Genomic DNA, 26035 nt, shown 5'->3' with positions numbered 1-26035 from the left:
TGATGGGCTTTTGGTAATGGTAGGAAAATTATTTTAATGTGATTTTTTTAGACAGCGTAGTGTTGTCAGAGATGTACTGCTTTGGGGAGCAATGAAACAAGAATGTAATTGAAAGAATTGGAAACAATCACAGAAACGGGAAAAGCTAAGACCTTTCACAATTCTCCGCATTCTGTCACCAAGCTGACCATGAAGTACCACTTCGAAGAGTATTTGAATTTGCTGTCTTCTTTCACGCAGCATGTGAGTATAGGGAAGTAATGATCATAGTGACCTGTTTTAAAAGTGAGCAAACACTCCATAGGAGTTAGCTCTATGCCAGCAGCATGAAGTTCTTCTAAACTAGTTACACATATGGCTAATGCATTGTTCAGTGTTTGGCCCCTGTATCTTAGTCCTTGGGTTATGTGTTGTGTTCTACCTGGATATGCTGTGATAGCATGATACCAAAGGAGCGCAAGAAGAGAGTGGAGTATGAACGTGACGTAAGGATATTGCCATGCTAAGTATTTTCAGGATGTTTTGATGATTTAGTTGCAGACATATAAGTTGAATGTACATATACACATCATGCACATTGAAGAAGCTCATAAGCAAATCTCCTAATGTAGGCATCAGTCTACTGCGTATGTTTTCTTCTGAAAAAAACAGTGGTTAGTTGTAGATGTCAGCAGGAGTTTTACTGCCTTAATACTACAGTCGTAATTGTTAGAGCACTGTGGCCAGGATCTAGAGCTGGTAGATGCATTTAATATTTCTTACCTAAAACTTAACTGTTTTCCATAGTCCAGTAGATAAACCAGTGGAAGATAAAGTTTGAATGCTGTTTGAAAATTTTGGGGTTTTCGTATGACCTACAGAAAGTTCTTCCTCCTTGAGATATGTGGAAATTCAGCTGAAAATTGCTTTGGTTTTGATGTTGTAATATTTATACACTTCACACATGTTAATAGTAGTTACGTGTCTGAGTCATGAGGCAGAGTGGTGTGAAAGTAAGTAATTATCTGTACTTTGCTATGAGTTATCTGAACTAAAAGAGGATGAAATCTGAACATGTCAAAATAACATTTGTTGCTTTATTAACAGATTACAATATTACAGGGGTAATCTAATATATTAAAAACCCTGCTTTCAGTTATATACAACACATGCTACATCACTTGTCAGTTTAATGCACATCATACTGTTGTAAAGAAGTGATGAGGTAATAAGGGAAAAAGTGTGCAAGCACATGCACACAAACACACAGTAATTATTCTACAGGCTTACTGAAGGTTATAGTTAACTTGTAGAGGCTTTTGCTCTCCCTCTTATACGCATTCTTTAACTTACGTTTTTCTTAGTAGTTGTTGTTTTGAAATGGGTCTTATAACAATCTGTTCTAGAAACCTACCTCAGAATAATATTAGAATTATCCCAGTCTGTATTTCATAGTTGTGACTGACCTCTAAATATAGATGAGTAAATCTATTTAATAATTTGACAGTAATATGTTATAATTGTGAAATATGGTAAATATAACTTCTCTTGGCTACAGGTTACTTCTTTATATAATTTTCGTCTACTGGCTAAGGATATTAAATAGCTTATATATTGGTATCCATCATTTGCCTGCAAAGTTGGATAGTCCCTTTAATTTATATACAGCCATTTCTGATTACAGAGGCTAACAGCAGGTAATGACTGAAGTCAGGTACAAAATACTGTGACAGTTATTGTGTAGTATAACATTGTTGGCTATACGGCATGTTTTATATGTTTTAAATCTGGATGAATTTCCATATGCAGGTAGCTACATCATTTTGGTAAGAAAAACCATTAGTGTTTTTAATCTAAAATACTTGAATCAAATGTGAATTCTGATTTAAAGGAGCAGATAATTAAAATGCTCAAAGTGAAGGAGAAGGACTGGATTTATCGTGACAGTAGTGGTTTGGGTATCTGCTCTCGAAATCAAATCATGTAGTACTAACTTCATTCACGCAGTTGACAAAGATTAAATCAGAATAATCACACTAATGTACATATACCAGCTACACAGTTCAAAGGATATAATTTCCTGTGTCAAATGATTGCTAATAATAATAAAAAACTCTTGCTGTACAGTTTGTAATATTTCCTGTATTTTGAGAATATTTATACATAACATACAAAAATATTTAAATGTTATGGCGGTATTTTTACCATCCAGACTTAATTTACAGGGAATAAAAACCAGAAAGTTTATCAACAGTCCGTCTAAACTGCCAGTTCTAAAAGGCTTAATGGAACTACTTTTAGTACCAAGAGACGTTCTGAATGTTATGTCATTTCAGTTCCTTTTTTTTCTTCAGCTTTTTTTTTTCCTGGAATGATTATTGAAAATACAATATACAATCCTTCACATCTTAGCAATAAATGTACAATATCTTACATTCCTCATTTCTGAAAAGATAATTCCAGGTAATAACATCATAGCTTTACGTGATTTTTAGAACAAGAGAGCAAACCAACACAAGAATTATTTCAGTGGAATGTGTTTGGGTTAGGTCTTATCATCATAACAACTTTCTTCAGTGAATATGATCCTCCCCGGAATTCAGCCCAGTAAACGCCATCCTGATACCGACTGCGGTAGTGTCCTCCACGATACCAGACCCCATTGAGGTTTGAATGAGCACATGCATTGTACCACCATCCTCCCTTCTGGTAATGAGCACAGTTACCTGCAAAAGAAAGCTCTGATTCAGTCTTAGGAGTAAATGAACAATCTTACAGCAAGCAAGCAAAGCACAAAACCAAGTTTGGTTTTGGTGGTTGTTTTTTTGTTGTTTGCTTGTTTGACTGCGTGTTTAACTTGTAGATACTATGTAGTATGAGGTGAATTTAGGCTTCTTCAGGAGCCAGCTCTGTAGCTAGGTTCTACAGATAGACTCATTAGTGTTGCGTTCCCTGGCCGGAAAATTTATTTGCGTTACTGTTTCAAATAACCTCCCATAGTGTAGTTTACACACCCTTGTTTAGTGTAAATGATAAATATTTCAATGGGAATTTCTGTTTCGGTGTTAGTACCTATAAGGGTTGACACAGCAGTCTGTGCTTCAGAAGTTACTAATTGACAAATCTCCAAAAATGCAGTTTCTTTTTTTGCGTGTCTGTGTATGTCTAAGTATTTTTCCTTTTTAAAAAAGGAGAAGAAAAAAATAAAAGGGGTGTGAGCAAGGCAAAAAAAGCAACGCAGCTAAAAGGGGCCTCGTACCTGTGTATACATCGTGGTCCCGATCCAGCGTGGTGAACTGTTTGCCGTTGTGCCAAGTGAAGGAGTCTCCCGCATTGCCATTGTAGCGTCCCAGTCTCAGCTTGTAGTACTCACTTTCTGGCTCCAGCCTGAAGCTAGCATACTCAGCAAATACTTTTCGACCTGACCAGTCTTCCATTGTTATGAGCAGTTTGTAGTTGCCTTGATTTGTTAACCAATAAATATTTTCTAATCCGAGCCAATATTCTCCATCTATATTACCAAATCCTTGCTGTAAAGGAAGCAAGAGAAGCATGTTAATGTTGCGTATCTGTTCTAGTGGTAAATCTTAGTGTATTCTTAAGTAGAAAACCACAGTAACTTATTTTATAGAGACTTTCCCTTCTGGAAGGGTAAACACAAGCTCCTTTTCAAGTAAGCTGTTGGCCGGATTCTAAAATCACCTTTCTTATTGACCCTACTGATGATTTTAGAGGGTAGAAAACATTAAACTGCTCACTTGTCCTAACCTTGTATGTCTCCCAGTTCCTGAAAAAGTTGACAGAGCCGTCCAGCCGCCTCTGAATGACTGTCCAGCCGCCAGGGTCGTGCCGTTGGTCACACCAGACCTGCATAAGCTGGTTTGTGTTTTCTGGTTTTACAAGATAGATGGAGCTTGTATCGTGGCCGTCTTCCAATGCTTGTAGACAGTCTCTCCAGGGCCCTGTGTCAAAACAGAAGGACTCTGCATCACAATGCAGCTGAGCAGGGCCAGTTTTCAGCTGGTAGATTTTTACAGTAGATTTGCTCCTGCTGAATAGTACACTTGTTTTTCCTCTTATTGAAGGTACAGTATCTGCTAAGTGTTTGCAGGCAGGTTCATTTGTTGTAACTTCATTTCTGGAACATTTCACAGTTAATTACTGATAAAAGGTAGATATTTTTTTAAAAATGTATTGTAAGGCAGCCACACTTACAACATTGATTATATCGTCAAAGAAACAAAATATGAATGACTCCATAGATAAGTATTAATAATTTCCTTTAGAAAACAAATGTGGTTTGACTCTTTCTATTTTTGAGAAATTCAGCTTTTTAGATCCCCCAAAATGTCACTGACACAGATATTAACAATGGAACTGGCAGCACAAATTAATAATGTAGGTGTTACTGTTGCAGGTATTACCTTAATAAATGCTAACACAAGATACAAATGAAGATTTGTAACATGGAATGCCCATTTATATTGTGAGAGAGATTTTAGATAAATGAGATGACTTTTAAAATACTTCGCATTCACAGAGATTACAGATATTGCTCTCCTATTTTCAGAAGTGCATTTTTTTCCTTGAGTTTATAGAGTCCATAAAGAGCTTACTTTCAAAAAGAGTATCGTACATTCATGACTTTTATAGACACTTTCTCCAGTGGAAAGATAGATAGATTCATTAAGAATTTGAGAAATTTAGATACAAACAATTTACCAGTCTGTGGTGATACCTGCAGGTAGACTTCCCCAGCTGCTCTGCTGCCTGAGTTCAAGGGTGAAGTCAACAAGAATCCTTAGGATTAGAGACCTAATTCATTCCCCCTGCCGCCTGAATGAGGAGTCATATGTTGCTCTCAAGAGTAATTTATCTTCTAAATTATTTCAGTTCATCTACCCTTTTTCGTAATTCGCTCTCCAACACCAGTAATGATAGAGCTAGCCTCGTACTCCGTAATTGAGTTAGTACTAAGTAAATTTTACAGAAACAACCTCAGTGTTTTGAAGGGTTGGGGTGGGGGTTTTTTGGTCTTTTTGACTAATTCATCAACAAGTCAGTGTACCAAGAGGCAGTCCAAGTTTTTGATCTGTACCCATGCGCTGCTCTTCTTTCCTTAGTCATGTTCACAGGCTGTTCCTAGAGTGCTGCTTCTAAGCCCCTTCTCGGTTTCTGTTGTGACTAACTGTTTGGATTTCTGGCAGTGTAGCTGTAGATGCAGTATTGTCTGACACAGTTGCATGGCTACTTCTGTGATGTGGAAGAAGACAAATGTAATGAGTGCTGGTATTTCACATTGCTCTTGTTTATTTTATCACAATGTGTGTGGAGTGGCACTTGCCAAAACCAAAAAAGAGCATGTCAGTTCAAAGTCATTATTGAAGAAACTCCTAAAACAGTCAACCACAGTTCTTTCATCTTGTCTTCATAAATACATAGGGGCGTATGATGTATTTACAGCTTTCTAATCTTGCAAGTTTTTTAGGCCACATGGCAACAGTGCTCTACTGCACGATTCTTTTCTCTGAAAGTGCTTTAAGATGAAGATAAACTGTTATAAATACTTCAAAGCAGAGTGTGCTACTACATTTCCATGACAGGTGGTTAGACTTCCAAAATTTTTTACTGAGCTGTATAGTCTGAGGTTTGTCATCTGGCACCAGAAATTAAAGGGAACATACTGAAGATGACTGGCCCCAGCACAGATCTCTATAAGAGACCATGACTAATTCTGCCTCATGAAAAAATAATTAAGGGATATTTATGGTTTATTTATGTGAGGCTCGCTCTTTGTACTTTGCAGCTTAATTTCAACACCTTTAGGAAGAAACCTGTTCAGTGCTTTGTGGAAATATGTATGTACAGTTATCAACAAGAACTGTGTCTTGTACAGTTATCAACAAGAACTGTGTCTGCATAGGCACTGAGCCCTTCAAATACCTCTAAAAGTGATACAGAATTGGTATTACAAACCCCAAGCTGATTCTTATTCAAGGTGATGGGATGATGATGTGTGATTCAGACTGGTTTACTGCTTGTTCTACTGTTCTTAGCATATTTTCTATCTATTAGTGGAAATATTTTTTTTTTTCAATATCACATTGGCCACCTTTCATTCCTCACATACCAAGGCAATTCTGTGAGATTACACATTAGTTAATTGTTTCATATTCAGTTCCCTTTAGAACTCTTGGCAGATGTGCTTTACTCTTTGCAGTTTGTTAATATTCACTTTCCATTGGCTTTATATCCTCTTCTACCAACATTTCGGTTTGAGATAAATCCTGCAGGGTTCCCTCTTCGCCACTAGCCTAGTCAACACAGGAACCTCAAAGTGTCCTCTCAGTGAATACTCATACCAAAGTTAATCTAGATTTTCTACTGTTGCCTTCATTTTTGAGAGTATATCTTATATTTCCCTATAAACTTTTAGTCATGCTTCCTGTTCCTGATGTGTTAGAAATCAGATTTATTATGCCCTTTTTTCCTTTTGCAAGTGATTCTTAAGATTTTCATGTGTCTTTATATTTAACCTGACAGAATAGGTTGTTCTCTTATTTCCCGATTTGGACGTGACTTCAGTGCTCTGAGCGATGTCATCTTTCTTGTAATACTGCTCTTTTACCAAGCTGCTTAACCATGACAAGATTGCCTGGTCTTCTCAAAGTCCTTTTTTTGGGATGAAAGGATAGTTCTGGATTTCTGGTAGGGTGTCTTTAAACAGTCTCTATGGTACTTAAAAACTTTTTATCTTTTCAGTTAGCACTTCTAGTTTATGCATTTTTGTTTGTTAGAATATTCTGCTATTTTGTGTTGTTTGTAACTCCATGTTTTGGATAGGCTATTATATCAAATTTTGCTAAAACCCCGATTTTCTAGTTCTTGGATCTGTTTTCTTTCTTTCCTTTTTTTTTATGTGTGTGTTTTGTTTAAGTGGTAGTATTTGGAAGCACATATATGATTGGCTTGGCCTTGCATTTATATATTGGCATAATACTTCTTTACCCTGTTTAAATAATCTTCAGATCACATTTCAGTATTTCTTACTTGAATTGCTCCTATCCAGAGTTTTTACTTGATAGTACAGAATCTGAATTGCTTCACCTAAAAAATGTATCGGTTCAAACCACCGGCTTCATTAAGCCGTAATTAGCGGTATGAATATATAGTCTGTCTTGTTACTATGTATGTTTAATTTTCTATGCTACTAATGCCTTTTTTGAAAAAGTGTGTGACCATATAAGATTAGCATACACTGTATATTAATATTACGTTAACCTTAGCAGCATTGCTTGCTGCTCATTATTTAACTATTTCACTGTATTTTTTATAATGCAGCATGGGGTTAAAATGTTTACCTGCAAGTTTTATCTGGTAGAGTATAATAAACTGGTTTGTGTGCATGTTTGTCTAGGAATAATGTCTTCCACAGCAGTTGCACAAGAAAACATACATTTCATATCATTCATACAATTGGTGTAACTGGCTAGGAAATGTTTTGTTCTCAGAAAAAATTGGTTGATTTGTTGGGTAAAGATGATGAATCATATTCATTCAGTTTTCAAGTTCATCTTTCATTTGTCTTGTGTCTAGTCATCTTCCAGTGTTGCACTAGCAAATTCATACAAAGCAGAATATTTTTATAAACTATTTATGTAACTCTGGTTTATGCAGAATATGTAGCAGTGCTTCACATAACAGTGCTTGTCCTGTTGCATGTAGAATTCTACATTCTAAGAAATTATTGTATCAGATCTGCTTGAGTTACTGACCTTGTGAGATAAACTTTTTGATGTTGTAAACTAAAACCTGTTGTAGATAAACCACATCTAATTTTCGCATTGGTATATTAAAACTTGCCGTTGCTAAGCATTAATGCATGCAAAGGTGCTGGGGTTTGGTATGTTATAGCCCTGCTTCCCACCCCAAACCTCTGGGTTGTAACTCTAAGGGGTTGTTGTTAGTGTCACAGCTAAACCATTTAATCCTTAAGTCTTTCATTAGACTTCTAGCTCTTTCAAACAAGTCTTAAGGAGCAATGTTCCTAAATAGGACTATAGAAATTTTACTTGGAGTTAATATTTTGCTTAGTAGAATGGAATACAATATAATTGCAGTCATTTTGAACAATCGTCGTGTTGACATCAGGTGACTTACTGGCTATTTACTGATATTTTTAAAATTTTTCTTATTTTTCTGTAGAATTTCAGTGATGTGTACATGTTCAGTATTTCGCAGAGAGGATTAAACTTACCTAACTTATTCTTTTGCGCATAAGTGGGAAACAAGAATGCACAAATAAGAATTTGAAGTAAACCATTTATGGATAAAATTGCAAATTCTTCTACTCTGAATCAAAACCAAGTATTTTTTACATTTTCTTTTATTTTTGCAAAGAATGCACAACAGGAGCGTTGGGGCATCTTTTTTACACTTCATAAAATAAGACTTTATGGGAAATGCGTGGATCAAAGCATGATGGTAGATCTTGCAGAGAAATTAACTTGTCTATTATAATGTGTGTATCTCTAAAATTATTTTATATCCAATGATGTCCACATTTTACAATACATTCTTTGAGCTTCTTTTCTCTAGAACATTTTACTGTGAGGCTGGGGTTCTTTAATTTATCTACATCATGTTTTTCTGCTTTGCTGCTGATGTTGTTGTTATGTAGTCATCAGCTTTTATCATCTGAAGAGGCAGTAGACCATGACATCTCTGAAATTCCCAGTGCTTCAAATGTTACTAGTGAATTTCTAGCAAGATGCTATTCATCTGTGTCTTGCCTCTCAAGTCTGCCACTTCAGATATGCCAGAGAAATACTTCAGAATTACTGTCTTGTTTTAGATCATAGCCATAATAATGTTTTTTTTCTGAAATGCCTTCCTCTGAGTGTAAGCACAAGAGTCTAGTATCCTAGTACTGCATAAAGTCGTTAAAGAAAGGGCCACTGCTCTTAAGATTTTGAATTATAAGTAACTTACAGAGTAGGCTGTTTCAAAAATACTCATGTAGAAATAAGATGAGCACTTTATAAGTCATGTGTATAGAACTCTCTTTAATTTGGTTAAAATTCATTTCTGTGGCAGTTACTATGCTCTCCAGTTCAGATTCCTGTTTTGACTAAGGTAAATGCGATTGGGCCACTCATATTACTGGTTGGCCAGCAGTAGCAGATATTGCCTCTTTTTTTGCAAAAAAAATTGGGCAGCAACTGTGTAAACTTCCTTTATAGCTTATGTGCCACTGTTAGGAGAAAAGGATGGGTTTTTTTACTAGGACTGTTGTTTTACAATAACAAAATGTAAGTCTTCCTTCTGATTTCATCTTGTTCTCCCTTGAAAAAGGAGAGCATCCTGACTTTCAGACAGATAATTTTGATAAAATCACTTCTAGGGAGTGAGGCAGACCTTTGAGGAATAGTACCTTTGTCATCTAAACAGTACGTGTTTACTGGCACAAACGCATTTAACTACAAAATGTTGGTCGTATTAGATGTCTAGGATGGAGATACAGCTGTGTAATGAAGAGACCACACATTTATGTTACATAAAGACCAGAACAGGTTTTGATAACTGACTGTGTGAGATGTACTGTATTGCTTTGGATGTGCACCCATTTATGCCAAGTTGAAGAAGGTGAAATAAGTCTTAAAATTGCATCTGCAGTTCTGCTAACCCAAACCACGTGATTATTTTTTTTTCCCCAACCGTTTTTGTCTTGCATCTCCTTTATTTCTGTTTTCTGCAGCCATTAATGGTGTTTGGATTAATAAAAAATTTCTCTAATCATATTTTATTTCTTGACCTTAACTTGAATAATTAAACTGTACTAAACATGTTCTCAAATATTTTCTCAAATATTTTTTTAATGTGCAATTAAAAAATAAAAAGGAGAGGGTGCTAGGATTATCATAGAATGGTTTGGGTTGGAAGGGACCTTTAAAGGCCACCTAGTCCAAGCCCCCTGCAGTGAGCAGGGACATCTCCAACTAGATCAGGTTGCTCAGAGCCCTGTCCAGCCTGGCCTTGAATGTTTCCAGGGATGGGGCATCTGCCACCTCTCTGGGCACCCTGTGCCAGTGTTTTACCACCCTCATTGTAAAGAATTTCTTCCTTGTGCCTACTCTGAATCTACCTTCTTTTAGTTTAAAGCCATTGCCCCTTGTCCTGTCGCTACAGGCCCTGCTAAAATGTCCCTCTCCTGCTTTCTTGCCGGCCCCTTTAGGTACTGTCAGGCTGCTCAAAGGTCTCCGGGGAGCCTTCCCTTCTCCAGGCTGAACAGCCCTAACTCTCTCAGCCCTTCCTCACAGGAGAGGTGCTCCAGCCCTCTGAGATCTTTATGGCCCTCCTCTGGACCTGCTCCAACAGGTCCATGTAAATTGCTTTTATGAATTAAAGATTCACTTAATTGTGCTCTGCACTAATACTTTCACCACACTGCATTATTTTTTACAAAAATTAGATTTCATATTTCAGGCTCTTGTATATGACTTTTATGGGTTTGGTGAGAGTCTGTAATCGTATATTGTGCTTCATGGGGAACTGGAAGCTTGGGTCCACATAGCTTTTAATTAATTTTGAATCATTAACACAAATGAAAGGGAAATACAAGGTGTGTTTTAAAACAGTGAAATAACTGAAGTCACATTCTACACAGTTTATGTACATAATTAACTTAAATGTGTGGGTTTTGACACTTGTTGCCTACCTCTTCCAGCTGTCTCTTGGTTGGGAAAAGAATACAGCAAATAAAAAAAATACATAGCAAGTTTTTGGAATTTGTTAGGGATGAGGTTGTCATAGATACCTAAAATAGAGAAAGCAAAAACCCACAGGATATATTACATTTGAACCTAGTTAGTAGAGAAGAATTGACTGAAAATGTGAAATGGAAAGCAGTGTAGGTGATCGTGGTTGGGAAATAACAGAGGCCACAATTCTTAAGAAAGGAAAGTGGAAAGCAAAACGAAGAAAATGAACTTAAATGTAACAGACACTAGCAAATTCAGAGTGTGTACAGAGAAAATGCTTTAGACAGTCAGTACAAGTGAAGAATTTGAGTTTGTTGAAGAGTCTCCGAGGACATTGCAATAGACTTTGCTATTTTAGAAGGTGGCTATGGAAAAGGATAAGAAACTGAGCTGGCTAAATCATGACCTTTCCGGTAGCTTTGGAGATATGAAGAAGGCTCAGACAAAGCAGATGCTAGCTCCAGGTATTAGGCATGGCTGGTGTCTGCGGGGTTGGTTTCCTTCTTTGTTTTTAACAAAACAACAACCAACAGCCCCCCACCCCAAAAAAAACCCAACAGTGCAGACAAAACATATAAAATGAAATAAAGCTACTGAGAGTAGTAAGACACTAGTAAGTCTGTGATCAAGGGAAAATAGTGGTCTGATCCTTTGTGAGGAAGGAGAGCTGTCAACAGATTAAACTTGAGAAGGCATTTAACATTTTTCTTCCATTTTGCCTCAGTTTCATTGCACAGGTTGGGTGATCAGTGGTTAGTAGAGCCAGGAGCTTTGGCAAAGGTTGAGAACTCAAGACATAGTATCGAAAGGACTGGACAAATGGATTTTTTTCCCAGTGGCTGGGGAGTTGTGTGGTGGGTTTTGTTTGTTTTGGGGGGTGGTAGGGGTGGTTTTGTGGGTTTCTCCTAGTGCATTCCAAACACCTGGCTGAAGCATCATTTACAGCATTAATTGTGGGATAAGATTTTGTTTGAGATGTGCTTTTTGAGGGGAGAATATTCTGGAGGATGAGGAAAAGGTATTTACGTGTTCCTTGCCCAAAAAGGAAGGTGAGGAGAGGGGATGAGGATACCCTGGAAGTGAACAGTTGAATAGCTTAACTTGAGTTGTCAGAAATTTGCTTCAACAAACCAAGCTGCTGCAAACAAGAAAATAAAGAGAGAAATGAGCATTGTAATGGATTTGTGCAGAAGAAATGTGAGACTTCTTTTTCTGATAAGTTACGTAGATAAGGGAGAAGTAGCAGGTGTCAAATCTTATTTTAGAATCGAGGACTTAGGAAGGGACTTCTGGAGATGAGCATGAAAAATAGCTGGATAAGCAAAGCAGCACTTCCTCAGGTGAAGATCTAGAGAGGTTCTAGAGGGCTGTAAGTTGCTGACAAGTCTGTGTTTTACTTTGCAAAAAAGGAAGGTGCTGTATGAGGATAGATCAACAAAAGTACTCTGCACGTGAAGTAACTTTTCTCTTCTGCTCTGTGATGGTGAAGCCTCTGCTCCAGTTTGGGTACTTAAAAGCACAAGAGTGTACAGGAAGGGGAAAGGTCTTAACACTTGAAAGATACTTCACTTACAGAAAGATAGGAAATAAAGCTTGAACCTACTCTGAGATCGAAGTCAAGATGTAATTATTAAAGAGGCTATCCTGTAGTGTATTGCTCCAAAGAAATTGTAATAGACGTGAATTTTTTCTGTTTTGTTTTTGTGTTTGTTTGGGGTTTTGTTGTTGGTTTTTGGTTTGTTTTTTTTACATAGACCATTAGAATCATGATATTTTTGGCTGAGGTTCTGCATGCCAAAATGCAAGCTTTGGTGAGTTAATCTCTGGCAATATTGTGAAAAACTGCTTTGTAGCAAAGTGCTTTAGAGACTGCTTTAGACTGAAAGGCCTGCTCAAGTTTATTTCATTGTGGATATTCCCATGGAGAAATAAGGGTTTTGTTTTGGGTTGGTTTGTGTTGGTTTTTTAATGTGACAGTGGTATTATTTGATAACTTTAAAGAGTTCGATGATGTCTTTTGGAATATGTTGCAGATAGCCTTGAAATACATTCTGAGTGCAGTTTGTGTGCCTGTCTTAGTTTCAGGTATCTTTTGGTCCCCTATCTTTTTTCTGAAGCAAGTACATGTTGCCCAGACACTGAAGAACAGACTTCTCTTGTATGGGACACATATTATTTGAACTACATTTTTTAAATATGTGGCACCATATATGAAACTGGGTTCTTTACCTGTTACTACTTTATCATGTAGATCAATTGATCTCTAATGTGATTTCAGATGCCTCTAATCTTGCTTACAGCAGAACTCTTAAGACTCTTAGAGAGCTGTGTATTATCCCTTACTGTTCTACCACTTGCTTCCCTTTGCTCCTGTCTTAGAGCTCTAGTGCCCTGTAGGAGGTACAGAGCAGATACATAATCCTTTTTGAGTTACATGAGCACAAAAAGTATCACATGCTAGATCAGCTAATCTGTAATAACTTCATAAATGTTTACACAAAGAGTGTCAAACCCCTTCAGATGTCATGAATTGTAACAGTTCTGTCTTGGGCACAGGGTAAATAAAATTTAGATGATTGACTGTTGATTAGTAAGATTTTTCTGCAGCTCCTTTATCCCAAACATATAATATAAATGGTGGGTTTGTCCTGGCAAACTAACATGAGAAAAATCTGTGGGGCTAGTGTATCTGAATCTGTTACATTCAGAATTCTTTTTTTTTTTTTTGCTTCCTTTCTGTGCTTGTACAACACATATATTAAAAATACACAAGACAGATATACAGACAACCTCAGATCTAAGAAATCTCACTTAGTTAAAAATAATTAATTTGCATTTATTTTGCTAAATAAATACTGTCTCCATTTTTTTTATATTACAGTTAAAATGTTCCCCACTGCATAGTAGCAGAAACTAATGCAGATGTATCAATAACAATAATATTACTTACCAGATGGTTTATCAGTTGAGGTTGGAATACTAGTAACTGCCGGCATAGTTGGTAAGGTAGGTGGCAGAACCTTTAAGTTCTGATCACTCTGAATCTCATTAGTAGATATCTGGTTAATAATGCGATTGTAAGTAGGAGGCTGGTATACTTTATTTGGTGGCTGTGGAGTTTGTGGCAGTGGCTTTATGGGTGGCATTCTTTGACAGTGTTCTTCCAGTTGGGCAATTATTATTGACTGATTGTTGGCAATTGACATCAGATGTTGGTACTTGTGCTCTAGGTCTTTGTACTTGTTTGCAAGCTGTAACATATCTGCAGTTTGGTTCAAAATCTTATTTTCAAGTTGAGAAAGTTCTAAGGCATTGTCACGTTTTCGGATAATTTCATGTAGTAACTGCATATAGAGTTGTGTGACACGAGAATTCATATTTCTGCTCTCTTTTCTTAAGAGTTTAACCTCATTAACAATCCCGCCATCCACCTCTACCAGTTGCTGGAGAGTTTCTATTTGTCTCTTTTGTTTAAGAAGTTCATTGTTAAGTAACTGTAATTCTTGTTTATTTACCCTGTTTTCAAGTAGAACTTCAGGCTCCTTAGAATTAACACAAATGGCACCTGTCACTCTCTGCTGAGGTACAATAAAGGTATAAGTGCATTTGTCCTGTGTCTCACTGGAACGCTTATGTCTGTTCATATAAATGAATTCTTGTTCTGTTTCCTCATCATTGCCTTCAAATTCCTGTGTTTTGCTAGCAGTAGCTCCCACAACAGCGATTAGCATTAAACAGATGAATCTTGTTGTCATCATGATCCTCTAGTTCTGGTCAAATATTCTTCTGCAAAGAAGCTTTTAAAATCTGTTTTAAAATAAATTCAATAGTAAGTAACAAATAGGAAATCAATGCAAACTTACAATTGATAATCTGTTCTACAACTTACAAAATACTACACAGTAACTAGTATGTCTGCATACAAATGAGGTATTTTTCTTATCCAGCATGATCTTCTGTTGGCTAAGGACGTCCTGGGCAATAGTTGTATCATTCTATGGCCAGAACTGTGGTTACTAGTTGCTAGTGTATCTAAGCCCTGCCAAGAACCACAAGAAACTAAGTAATAAATGCCAGAATTTGAAGAGTTCTTTCTTCTAGGCAAGTACCACAAAAGTTTCCAGGATTGGTGTTTTCATTTTAATAGGAATTATATTTTCATTTCTTACAGTTACAAATATAACTTTTAAATGTAAATGGAATGTAAGTTAATATGTGCTGTTAAAAGTTCTAAAAATATCAAATACCTCATTTGCAGTATTTTACAACTGCAGATATGTTGCAGGAGATGTAGCTTAGGTGAAATGTAACAATTTTACTTTAGTCAGCAGTATTGAACCTCATAGTTAAAAAAAAAAGGAAAAACTTACTCCATATTAGTCCTTATAATTATGAAATAAAAACTCTACTTCCCAGATATCATAGGCAGTAAAATTTGTTGGTTTTTCAGACTAGTAGAATTTACAACTAAAATATTTATTGTGACTCTTACTATAGACACTGTCTTTACACTCAACCTGATCATTTAGCTTCTTAGTCCTTTCTTGGAAGGGTAAAAACACATATGTGCATGATGGGCAAAGATGACCCCCAGCTATTAAAATTAGCTAGTAGTGTTTATTGATGTAGTGCAACAGTACCCTTTTGGTGGAATTAAAGTAACTTAGTTCTCAGAGGAGATTCATAGCCAAGGTGGAAATTTGAGGCATCGCAGTCTCTTAAGAAGTAAGTCAGTACCAGAACATTGTAGGCAACAGTTGTCTTGGAAACATGAGCTTAGCATTGTCACTATTGCCAGGAATGCCCTTGTCACAGACCAGTCTTATCAGCTGCTTGAACAGCACTCTGCTAGCATGTATTTCTACCGGCTTTTTGTTGGTGCTGCCATCATATTTTTCTTTGCTTGTAAAACTGCACATGAAATAAGAATTAACAAGAAATAAGCTTAAATAACTGTCACCTTTCTACTTGGTCATCTTTAGTACAATGATTTTTTTTTTTTAAATTACTTGAAATGATAATAGTAACAGCTGTGAGAAGCTGGCACAAGTCCAGCTGAGCACTGCCCACATGGATAGCTGGAGGCTGGCAGACATGACATATGAGGAGCCTCAGAAAGAGCTAGGTTTGTTTAGCCTCCAGACGAGAAGGTGAAGGAGACATCTTGCTGCTGTCCTCAGCTACTTAACGGGTGTTTGTAAAAATGGATTCTTTTTGGAAGTGCACAGTGAAAGTATAATGGTCAATGGATACAGATTGCTGCAGGAAAAATGCATTTTGTGTTTTAGAAAAAAAGGATTTCACAGTGAGTGTGACAAAGGACCAAAGCAGTGCCCCAAAGCGGTGGTACAATCTCCATTCCTGGGAATACATAGTTTCGATTTAGGCAAGGCTCTGAGCAGCATTGCCTGATGTGGAAATTAGCTTTGCTTTGTAAGATCAAGGTGAGGTCCCATCCAGTCTGAATTGTCCTGTGATTCTAGGCAGCTGCTGAGTTTTAAGAAATTTTTTTGAGTTTCAAGATACTGATGGATATGCATGCTAAAATACTTATTCGTAGGGTTGTTAGTCACTCTGATTTTTTTCTGTTGTTTTGCAGTAAACCATAGAACTTACTGTAAATGTTTCAAACAAAAGCGCCAGGACCTGATCCTTCTTAAAGTTTTTGGATATACCTTTTTGCCTCAGTTTCTTATTTGGAATAAACTCACTTTCGGTTTTGCAAATGGAAAGGAATTGTGCTTTTCAGAACTTGTCAAAAATCTTGAAAACTTATGAGATAAGAGTTTGCAGTTTGACATGGTTTCTGTAAGCAAAGGAATGGTATTTGGAGCCCTGGAAAACAGGGAACATAAATTCACCCCAGACAGCTTTAACTTGCATAATAAGCATTTGCACAGCAGGTCACACTTGGAAACCCTGGCAGTTTTCCAGGGCTCATATTCCTGCACAGATGGACTGTTTTTGCAAATGTGTCTCACATATAGGTGTAAAATGGATTTTATTTCACTGTTTGAATTTAAATTCTCCCCCCCCCCCCAGCTGTAATTACTGTGACCATTGAAAAGAAACTAATTTTTTCCTCAGTTCACTTGTCTTTGTTAGAGCATCTCATGTCTTCAGTTGAGCATTTGGGGTGCACATTCTTTTCCAGGCTGAAGAAATACAGAGCAACATATAACAGTTTGATTTTCCCCCAGTTTTTTTTAAGAACTGTTTAGGAAAAAAATGGAACAGCGTTCATCAGACTCGTCTTAACGTATCAGTTCAAACATCTTTCAAAATAGAACAGAACAGGCTATTTCAGCTGGAAGGGACCTACAATGATCATCTAGTCCCACTGCCTGGCCACTGCAGGGCTGACCAAAAGTTACAGCACAGTATTAAGGGCATTGTCCAAATGCCTCTTAAACACTAACAGGCACAGGGCATCAGCCACCTCTCTGGGATGCCTCTTCTGGGGCTTGACCACTGTTTGCAGAAGGTAAGCCATCAGTGAATGACACCAGCATGATTAGGCCATGCTGAAATGCTTCTCTCTCATGGCCTTGCCTGCATGTCACTTTTTCTAAGGTGTTCTTCCTGTAAGAAAAAAGACCGGAAGGAAAAGTACATTGGTAAGAGAATGCTCCTGTACCAAGAGAAACAAGCACCATACTGTCTTCAGATGTCCTTCTTCCTGCAGTCTGTTTATGAAGTGATCTCTTAAGTCTTTTGTTGTCTGTACTTGTTCAATTAAAAAAAAAAAAGTGTTCTGAATGAGGCCTATTTTTTCCATATTGTGATGGACTACATAACATAAATGGCATTCTTTCTTTTCTGCAGTTGGATTTAAATGACATTCATAAACCATGCTTATTTGAACAACTCTCAATGATTAATCTTTCAGGGAGAAAAAAGCTTACTGGAGGAAGTGGGGAGGGAAGCCAGAGGAACAATTTCAGGGAAGAATTTAATGCTTTTTAGTGTCTTCCCCTTTGAGTAGGAGGACATCAGAATTTCTTCCCATGGGAGAGGAAGATATTATTTATTTGATGTCTAACACACTAGCTTTCAGTTTTCTTCTATTGCGCTCATGCCAAGTAATAGCTAGTGTTCTTTATACTTAACTAGTGCTGTTGCTTGCTGATTGCTGTTTTTCCTGTTTCTCTGGCTCAGCCCTGCTCTTCCTCTCTCCCTCTCCCAGTAACTCTTCTGCCATGGACTGGGAGGGAACTGTATCACTTGGACCATATTTGTCCCCAGCGCAGAACTGCACTTAGGCAGCTGTACACTTTTCAAGCTCACCATTGCACAAAGCTACACTATACAAAAGCATGCTTGTAGGTTTGGTGCAGATTTTCTTAATTACTGGAAATGGAGCACGTCTGTCTTTTATCCTCATGCACACTGACAAACTTGAACAAGCAAGCATACAAACAAAAAACAGGAGAAGTGAAAGAAGCACACTTAGAAAGATAGATATGTGTCATTTTAATCAAAAATCAAATAGAACTTCTAATTAGGAAAAGTATGGAAGTTTGTAATAATTTCATTTCCAGATTCTGGCTGTTCAAGACTTTTGTACACGTAAAAGCACTTTTCATGGGAGTTCAGTTGGCACAAACTTGCCCTAGTGCAGATACACTTCAAACTAACTGTGTTTGGTTACCCTACTGGGCAGTATAGATTGCTTTATTCAGGCAAAATGGCTGGTTTTGGTGTTGGGTTTTTTTTCTTATTTGTCTTTTGCTAGTATAACTGCATCTGTATGAAAACTTGTGGCAGCGTTGTTGTGTGGATTATAATCATAGTATTTTTCATACTCCTAGCCAGCATAAGTGCTTTGGTTGAAATTTCAGTTTGTAGACCAAATGTTGGCCCCTATCTGTGTATATAACTGAAAGTAGGTAATAATAGGTTGGTTTGTTTGTTTGTTCATTGTTTGCCCAACTGAGGATGTTCCCATGATCTGCTGAAAAAAGAGGAAATAAACTTTCTGAAAGGGTATCAGATGTTTCAGGATTTGATTGTTTTTTCCTGTCCTTTAAAGGAAAAATGTAAAGAAAATCTTTCTTTGGCTGTGCTTTGAAATATTTTTCTGTCCTGTACTCTCCCATGCTTATATGGGACTTCTGATTAGTCAAAATATATTGCCTTTTGATTGTTACAGATATATTGAAATTTATACATATTTCAACATGATTTGAGTATTTCACCATCTAAAATTATGCAGGTGTTTCACATCGTGGAGTTTAATCACTGTCATGATCCTGAAATAATACAAGGCAAAAATACTTCTACGTGCAAAGTATCACTGTTTGGCAAATGCTCACTTTTTAATCAGCTTGCCATAAGAGGAAGCATTAATTTATGTTTTTTAAGCTACTTGAACACATTTCATTGTGGATATTTCAACACGTATACCTTTTTCATTATTTATAAGTTCTGATGCCATGCTTCAGAGGATCTCATTTTTACAAAATAGACGGGTTGACTATCTCTTTCAGGTTTTATGAAATATTTTACTCATTCTTGGGCTTTTCTTTTTACAGAAGAGAACAAAGGTATGTTTCCATCAGATGAAAAATATATTTGTAATAACAAAATAAAGCATCGTTAAGCTTATTTGAAAATACTGCCAATAGTCTTTCAGTGCTATGGCTGTTCTTTGTTGCATGAAATTTGTTCATAAAATAGATGTTTGCAGCGTTGCTTTGGAAAGAAAGGTGTTCGTGAAAGCCTGAGTGTATGTTGTGGGCCGTGTTGCATCTAGACCTCAAGTAGTTTTGCAGTGTGGAGTCTTTCAGCCATTGAGAGATTGGCAACTTGCCTCTGGGAGTTCATACAATATTCTTTTTACAGCTATGCTTTTCAGTGTTTTGCAAAAAAAGAGCTGAGATTATAGGAAGAACACTGCGTGGTGGCTGAACACTGAACTTTATTATGCTTTGCTTTGGATTACAAGTCTGTTCAAGGAGGAAATGTTTTGACATTGAAGGAAGACACCACCTGTAGTATAGCCTTTTGGAGAAATACAAAAGCAAAATAATGATCTGTGTAAGTCCTGTGTGGAAAACCTCTTAACTAAGACAAACATGGAAAACAACTGCCTAGATTTCAAACTGGAATATAAATTTATCTTAAATTGCATTGGTATGCATGGGTTACTCCTACAGGAAAGGAACATAAAGGAACCCAGTAGGTAAAAGTAGTAAACTGGTTTTTGCTGCTGCTCTTGTTTTTCTATATATAGTAAACTGTTATTAAGCCAGAGGACTGTAGGTATGAAAGTGTGATGCGCTGAGCTACATAAATGCAGCTTTTGTACGAGCGATATGTGACACTGTCTATCCTTGGGGACTGCTTTACAGAGAAGGCAATTTTCTGTGCTAGAACTAGGATATTAGAGAAGGGAATTTCTGGGGACTTCATTAACTATTTGAATGGCAGTATAGTTGAATTTACTACAATGGTAATCTAATTAAGAAAAAACACTATCAATTTTGTTTGAGGATCTAATACATCAGAACCTGGTAATATAATGAAGGTAGAAGCAATTCTCCAAAAAGTGAGACTAGATTTTTAATGGCTTGTATGTCACAGCTCAGGAACTAAGGAGGCATTTTTAGTTTACAGGGCTTCAGTTATAATAATTATGGTAAACAAGGTGAAGGAGTAGATTTTCCTATGTGACTTTTTACACTTAGGCAGGAGTGCTCAGTAAACTGTCAAAATAAAATAGGATTCTCCATTTAAGTCATTTTACCTTTGGGATAACAACTATTGTTTTTACAACAAACCACTACCATTTTCTATCGCTGTCACTCGGCCTCCCTAAAAAGGCTCCCAGAGTATTACATCCCCTAGAGAGTTAATTCCAGAATTTGTGTGTGTGTGTGTGTTATTTCACTCTCTATTTTCTATACATGGTTTTATTTGTGTCATACATTCTTTGTTGTTGTTGTTAATAGGTGAGTTTAATTTCTTTAAAGAGTGGATAGGCAAGGTCCAACACTGACAGCTTGCTCCCATCCTTGTAACTTGCTCTGACTCAAGGGCTTGTAGTCTAGAGGCTGGATTGGTGAGAGTGTGTGCAGGTCTGACATGCCAGAATCTAATGCACTGTAACAAAACTGATACTTCAGAGCCTTTCAGAAATACCCAGATGATGAAAAAAACACATATATAAGAAGGATGAGGTACACACTCTTTGCACAACACAGTTTTCTGACCTTTCCCTGTACAGTTGTTTTGACTTAGAAGAAACCAGTAGCAGTGATATCCTACATACAGTTGAGTTCATTTTGCTACGCTAAATTGCTGTTACAAAATTCAGTTCTGTGGGTTAATCAGTTCTTGTGTGCTGGCCGTAATTAATATAACGAGGCTAGCAGTCATTCAGTGAGCTGGCTTTTCCTACATATCTTACATGCTGCGGTACCTTTTGTGCAAACTGCTCAAGCATTTAGACATATAAATGAAGACGCATTCGCAAAAGGCATAGTGTCAGCTGTTACCACATTGATTCTTGAAAAGATAAACTGTTTGATTGTGTGAATTCACATTTCTATCATGAAGAAACATTAAAAACAGCAACAGATCTTCACTGTTTAATACTTTTGTCTCTGATGCTAAAAGGGGTTTTTAGACCAGTGCAGTTTTACATTTTAATTGGATTGTAAAAACAATGGAGCAAGGGTGTCGAAAATGAAGATCAGAGGGCTTGCTTTGGTTTTTTCTTAACAAACATTAGTTCTTGCTTCTGCAGTATCCTTTGATAGTCAGTGTTTGTGGACTTGCAGTTAGCTGGCATGTTCCAGGCACCAGGCCAGTAATATGATCTGGATTTCACAACATCATTGTGATAAGATAGATAAGCATGAATTTTCTGAAGCTGCTTTCTTTCTTAGTCCCTGCCCCTTTTCTCAGAGCTCTGTTCTTACTCCTTCTCCCAAACATTCTCTTGCATGGAATTACATTAATCTATCCTCCCAATTTTTCAGGTAATCTTTATATTTAATGTGACTTAATAATTTTTGCTCCTTTTCTAAGGAGAGAGACTTCCACTGGTATGGGTTTTCTTTCAGAATTAACTAGTGTGGTTTGATTTTTAGATGAAGAGTACTGCTGTTAAAAACCTGATCACAGATAGGATTTTTTTTTCCAGTTTCGTAAAAGGAAATGGCAATTCACAGTGAAAATACAGCACAGTACTGTGCATGCCACATGTATTAGGGAAAGCTTTAAAGTTTCATTTGAAGTTTCAAAGTAAATATATATAATGGAGGATAAGGAAGGGCTGACACCTAACAGCATGCAGCTTCAATTATGAAAACATGATGTAAAACTAAATTGAACAATTTAACCCCAAACTCACAGGGGGAATGATTTTTGGGGGGTTGCCACTAGTTACAAATTACATTGTAAGCAGTGTCACACTATCAGAAACCAATTAATTGCTTTGGATACTTTTACTACAATGTATTCTGTACTCAGCTTTTCTGTCTACTTAAAATTGTGGTGAAATTTCAGTTCAAACGCTAGTTCATTCTTAAAAGGAAAACTTTTTTCATTGAGGGGAATGGATGACTAAATCAACGCTTCAGAATGAGAGTAACTTAATTAGCTCTTGGAGAGCTTTTGTTTTTAAGTACTATCAAGTGCTGCAAGAAACCATGTATCTTTTGCTGCCATGTAACTTTTTTTTTAAGTTTTGGCAAAAGGTAGCTTATTTAGTTATAAGAAGTACAAATTTTCTGTCTGGATTACCAAGAATTTTAGTCATGCTGTTTGTGGATTGTTTTTTGTGCTTTACTAAAGTTCTGTCATAGATGTGGAATGTAATTATTGAGAGGGCACTGCTTTTGTTGTTGCTTCCCTTAACAGTGGCCTCACCTTATTTTCACTTAATCCAATCACCACTAAAAGGTGCTCATACTGTGTGTGCTCATATGTGCGCATGCAGATTGTCCATAATAGTCCTTAAACAGATTCATGTCTTAATAAATGTGACTCATTTTGCCCATGAAAAATAGCAGTTAGATCATACAGTAAATATGTAACACTTACACAGAGGTACTCGTAAATGCTGGGTTCTTTTTTAAATGAAATTTTTGCAAAATCTTTCAAATACTTATTGTATAGACTAAAGTTCCATGAACTTTTACATCCCTGTGATGAGACACGAGGGTAAGACTGAATTAAGAGATACAGGTGGTCCTTTAGGAAAGTGATCACAGAAATTAGTATGTCCTAGAAAGTTTGTTGAAAGGCAAGCATACATTTTCGGTGCATTAGAGGAAGCATGAAGCCCAGAGTTACATACAGAATTAAATGAGACTGAAAAGATTTCATATTCCTGAAAATCATGGCAAGAAGGCTCTTTGCTGCCTGGCATCTGTGTCTCAACGTGAGACACTGCGTCTAATGTCTCAACTATCTTTACAGCTGTATTTTACTATGTTCGTTCTTTTTTTTTTTTTTTTTGAAAGGAACGAGCAGGCTCTAGCTGGGTGTCGCGGGGCGCAGCACTGTCCCCCCCGCCCCCCACCCGCCCCGGGCCGCCCGCCCGTGGGGGCCCCGGCGCCGGCCGCGCTCTGCCTTACCCGGGCCGGCTGGGGCCGCGCTCTGCGCTGCTGCGCCCTCAGCGCGCCTCCATCAGCGGGCGGCGGGGCCGCTCGGCCGCGGCAGCCTCGGGAGCGCTGCGCGGCGGCGGCGGGCTGCCAGAGGCTTCTCCGTTTTTCTTCTTCCAGGCGCCCCGCAGCCGGGCTCCCCGGGCGCAGCCCCGCTGCCGTGGCGGCGCGGCGGGACCTTCTCCAGGCGAGAGGGGCGAGCCCAGCGCTAGGATTCACAGCCTGGCGCCCATCGCCCCGCGCCAGGCGCCGGCAGCCTGGCTCGGACTTCGGCTCCTTTGTGGCAGGCTCACATCCTGGCGGGGGGAAAAGGCAGGGAAAAAAAAAAAGTAAGTCAGGCCCGCACGGAGCTGGTTGGACAAGCGCGCTTCCTCCTCCCACCGGCGCCGGGACCCGCCAGCGACAGACCTCCTGGCCCCGCCGCGGGCCCGCCCGCTCGCCCGGGGCTGCCTCTCGCCACGCCGCCGGCAGCCGCGGGCTCGGCCGGGCACGGCGGCCGGGCCCGCAGCCCCGGGGGCCACCGGCTCAGGGCTGGCCGCCGACCAGTGTGAGAAGCGCCGCACCCCCTGCGTGTGAAAGCGATGACCTTCGGCCTCGGGCGGAGGTCGCGGGGCAGTGTCCGAGCGGGCGGGCCTGCCGGGCAGCCGCTGTCCGCGCCTCGGCTGCCCCTCGGGCCGGGCGGCAGCGGCAAGCGCGGCCGCGTTACTCGGGGCAGCGCCGCTGCACTGCTTCCCGGGACATGCCTGTCGGGAAACGGCCAGCTCCCAGAAACGGAGGAAAATGAAATTGTCCAAATTCAAGCAAACTCTTAAAATGATCGAACGCAGGTTGAGAATCGGTAACGCGGCGGAACGCCGGCGCGTGTGTTCGGTCGTTGTTCGCCGGGCGCCGCTGCCCGGCCTCGCTGTGCGGCTGCGGCGGGCCCACCCGCCCGCCAGGGTGTTTGAATTAACGTCGAATGTGTCTTTAAAGATGCATTTATAACTTGTTGGGAATCTTGCAAAGAAATTTTAAAAATTAAAAGTGAAACTTCATAGTATTCAAATGTATAAAAATGTAAAACAGTTTAGCTACTTTTTGTCAGCACTTTAGCAAACCGAACTTATTTCAGTCATTGTATCTCACAGTCATCTTTAGAAAGCAGTACCACATGGACATGATATATTTGTTCATGGTTTTTCAGGCAGTTTTAAAGAACCTGGGTTTTGAAGAAATGGAGCAAACCAATACAAGGCCACTTAGATTAATCAAAGAGCAAATAAAGAGGTTTAAAGGTACTGGATTAAAATAAACTGTCCATGTTAAAATGTGGACAAGGAGCAGATATTTCCATTGTAAGAGTGAATGTCTACTGTGTCAGGAAAAAACCACATGGAAATGTATTACATGAGTAATTTGGTATGCCTTAGGCTTTTTAAGTTTCTTGCACCTCCGCTGTATGGCCTGGGACTCCTGCAGGGAATATTAGTGCCATTTATTAGTTACTGTTGTTATGTTACCACCATTTTCTAATTTAACTCAAAAAACTTACACCTTTCCATATTGAAAGAAAGGAGGCACAAAACCAGGCACTGAAGTCAGTTCAGCCCTGTGGGGTAGTATAGTCTAGATACTTGGGGTTAAAGCAGTCCAAAAGCTTTTCCCATGCACTGGTTTGATACGGAAAAAGCTGGTTTAATTGAACCAGAATGTGATTCTACTCACTTTTGACAGATTTAGCAATAGGCCCATTAAATTTTCTTGCAGCTGGCATATGATTCACACTCCTTGATTATTGCCCAGGGGCCTTTTCAGCCACAACTGCCCAGGGGTGGGGGGGTGCAAGAGCGGAGTGAGTGGGCTGCCCGAGCCTTGCCCGAGGCACTGAGCAGGCTGTTCCTGCCCTGATCCGTTTCTCAGCTTCCTGACTACTAAGAGAGCTGGAAAGGTGATTCCCTACCTACATTATATTATTTGAGTATTACATTTTCACTTTAAAATTAGTATTTTAAGATTCTTTGCTTTTGTAGAAAAATACAGGTTTCTGACTTGTGTTGTGCTCCAGAGCACCAAAGTCCTTGGAAGTACAAGATTTCCCAAGGATAAAGTTATTTGTTTAGGACTGTATTCATAAGTTACCCATAATCTCTTTTAAGCTCTTTAACACATGCTTAAGTTCCATCGATTTTAAGGCACTTATATGCCTAAAAATTTTACCCAGTGAAGGAGACTAGAGACTTACCTTGTGGTGTGTTTTTTAGTCATCAATGTTCTCTTACAGATAATGGTGTCATAAATAAAAGTATTCAAGACATCAAAAAATAGCCAAACCCTATTTCTTTGCTCATCCGCTCTTCTGAATAAGAAGCAGCATACTCTTCCACAGATCAACTTTCTGATTAAGTGCTGAATGCTTTTTTGCCTTTTTAAAGCTAAATGGCCCGTTCCTGGAAGTTTTTGAGTATGGGTCACTCCAAACTGTGCATGACAAAGCTGCTCTGTTTCTTCTGTCTCTTGCAGTTTTGTCTATTGTGAAAAATGAAGTTGTGCCAACTTGATAGGTGACAGGCAGCTTTTATTTGGATGTGCTAGGCGTTCGTAGTATATCTGAATTGTTTGGGTAAGGCTAGGTGTTTGCCCTTTGGAAAGGACTGAAGAGAAAAATGGGATTAGCCTTTGTGCAGGCATTCTGCTTGGACCAAA

General features: G+C 38.5%; 2 protein-coding genes across 15 annotated transcripts in view; one reads left to right on the top strand and one right to left on the bottom strand.

The window, feature by feature from the left end:
• The window catches only part of RALGPS1 (Ral GEF with PH domain and SH3 binding motif 1), a 120276-nt gene that overhangs the window by 40305 nt on the left and 53936 nt on the right, over window positions 1-26035 (top strand). The window lies entirely within an intron of this gene.
• Window positions 1057-25718, bottom strand: ANGPTL2 (angiopoietin like 2). The gene is made up of 6 exons (XM_055721442.1): window positions 25575-25718; window positions 23327-23649; window positions 13690-14546; window positions 3748-3941; window positions 3239-3509; window positions 1057-2705 (listed from the first exon to the last, which is right to left on the bottom strand). The coding sequence occupies exons 3-6, from the start codon at window positions 14495-14497 to the stop codon at window positions 2506-2508; spliced, it is 1473 nt and encodes a 490-aa protein (XP_055577417.1). The 5' UTR covers window positions 14498-14546; window positions 23327-23649; window positions 25575-25718; the 3' UTR covers window positions 1057-2505.

This window comes from Falco cherrug, chromosome 9, assembly GCF_023634085.1.
Source record: "Falco cherrug isolate bFalChe1 chromosome 9, bFalChe1.pri, whole genome shotgun sequence".
NCBI classification, from domain to species: Eukaryota; Metazoa; Chordata; class Aves; order Falconiformes; family Falconidae; genus Falco; species Falco cherrug.
Note: the sequence above shows the minus strand (reverse complement) of the source record. Positions and strands in the feature narration are given on the sequence as shown.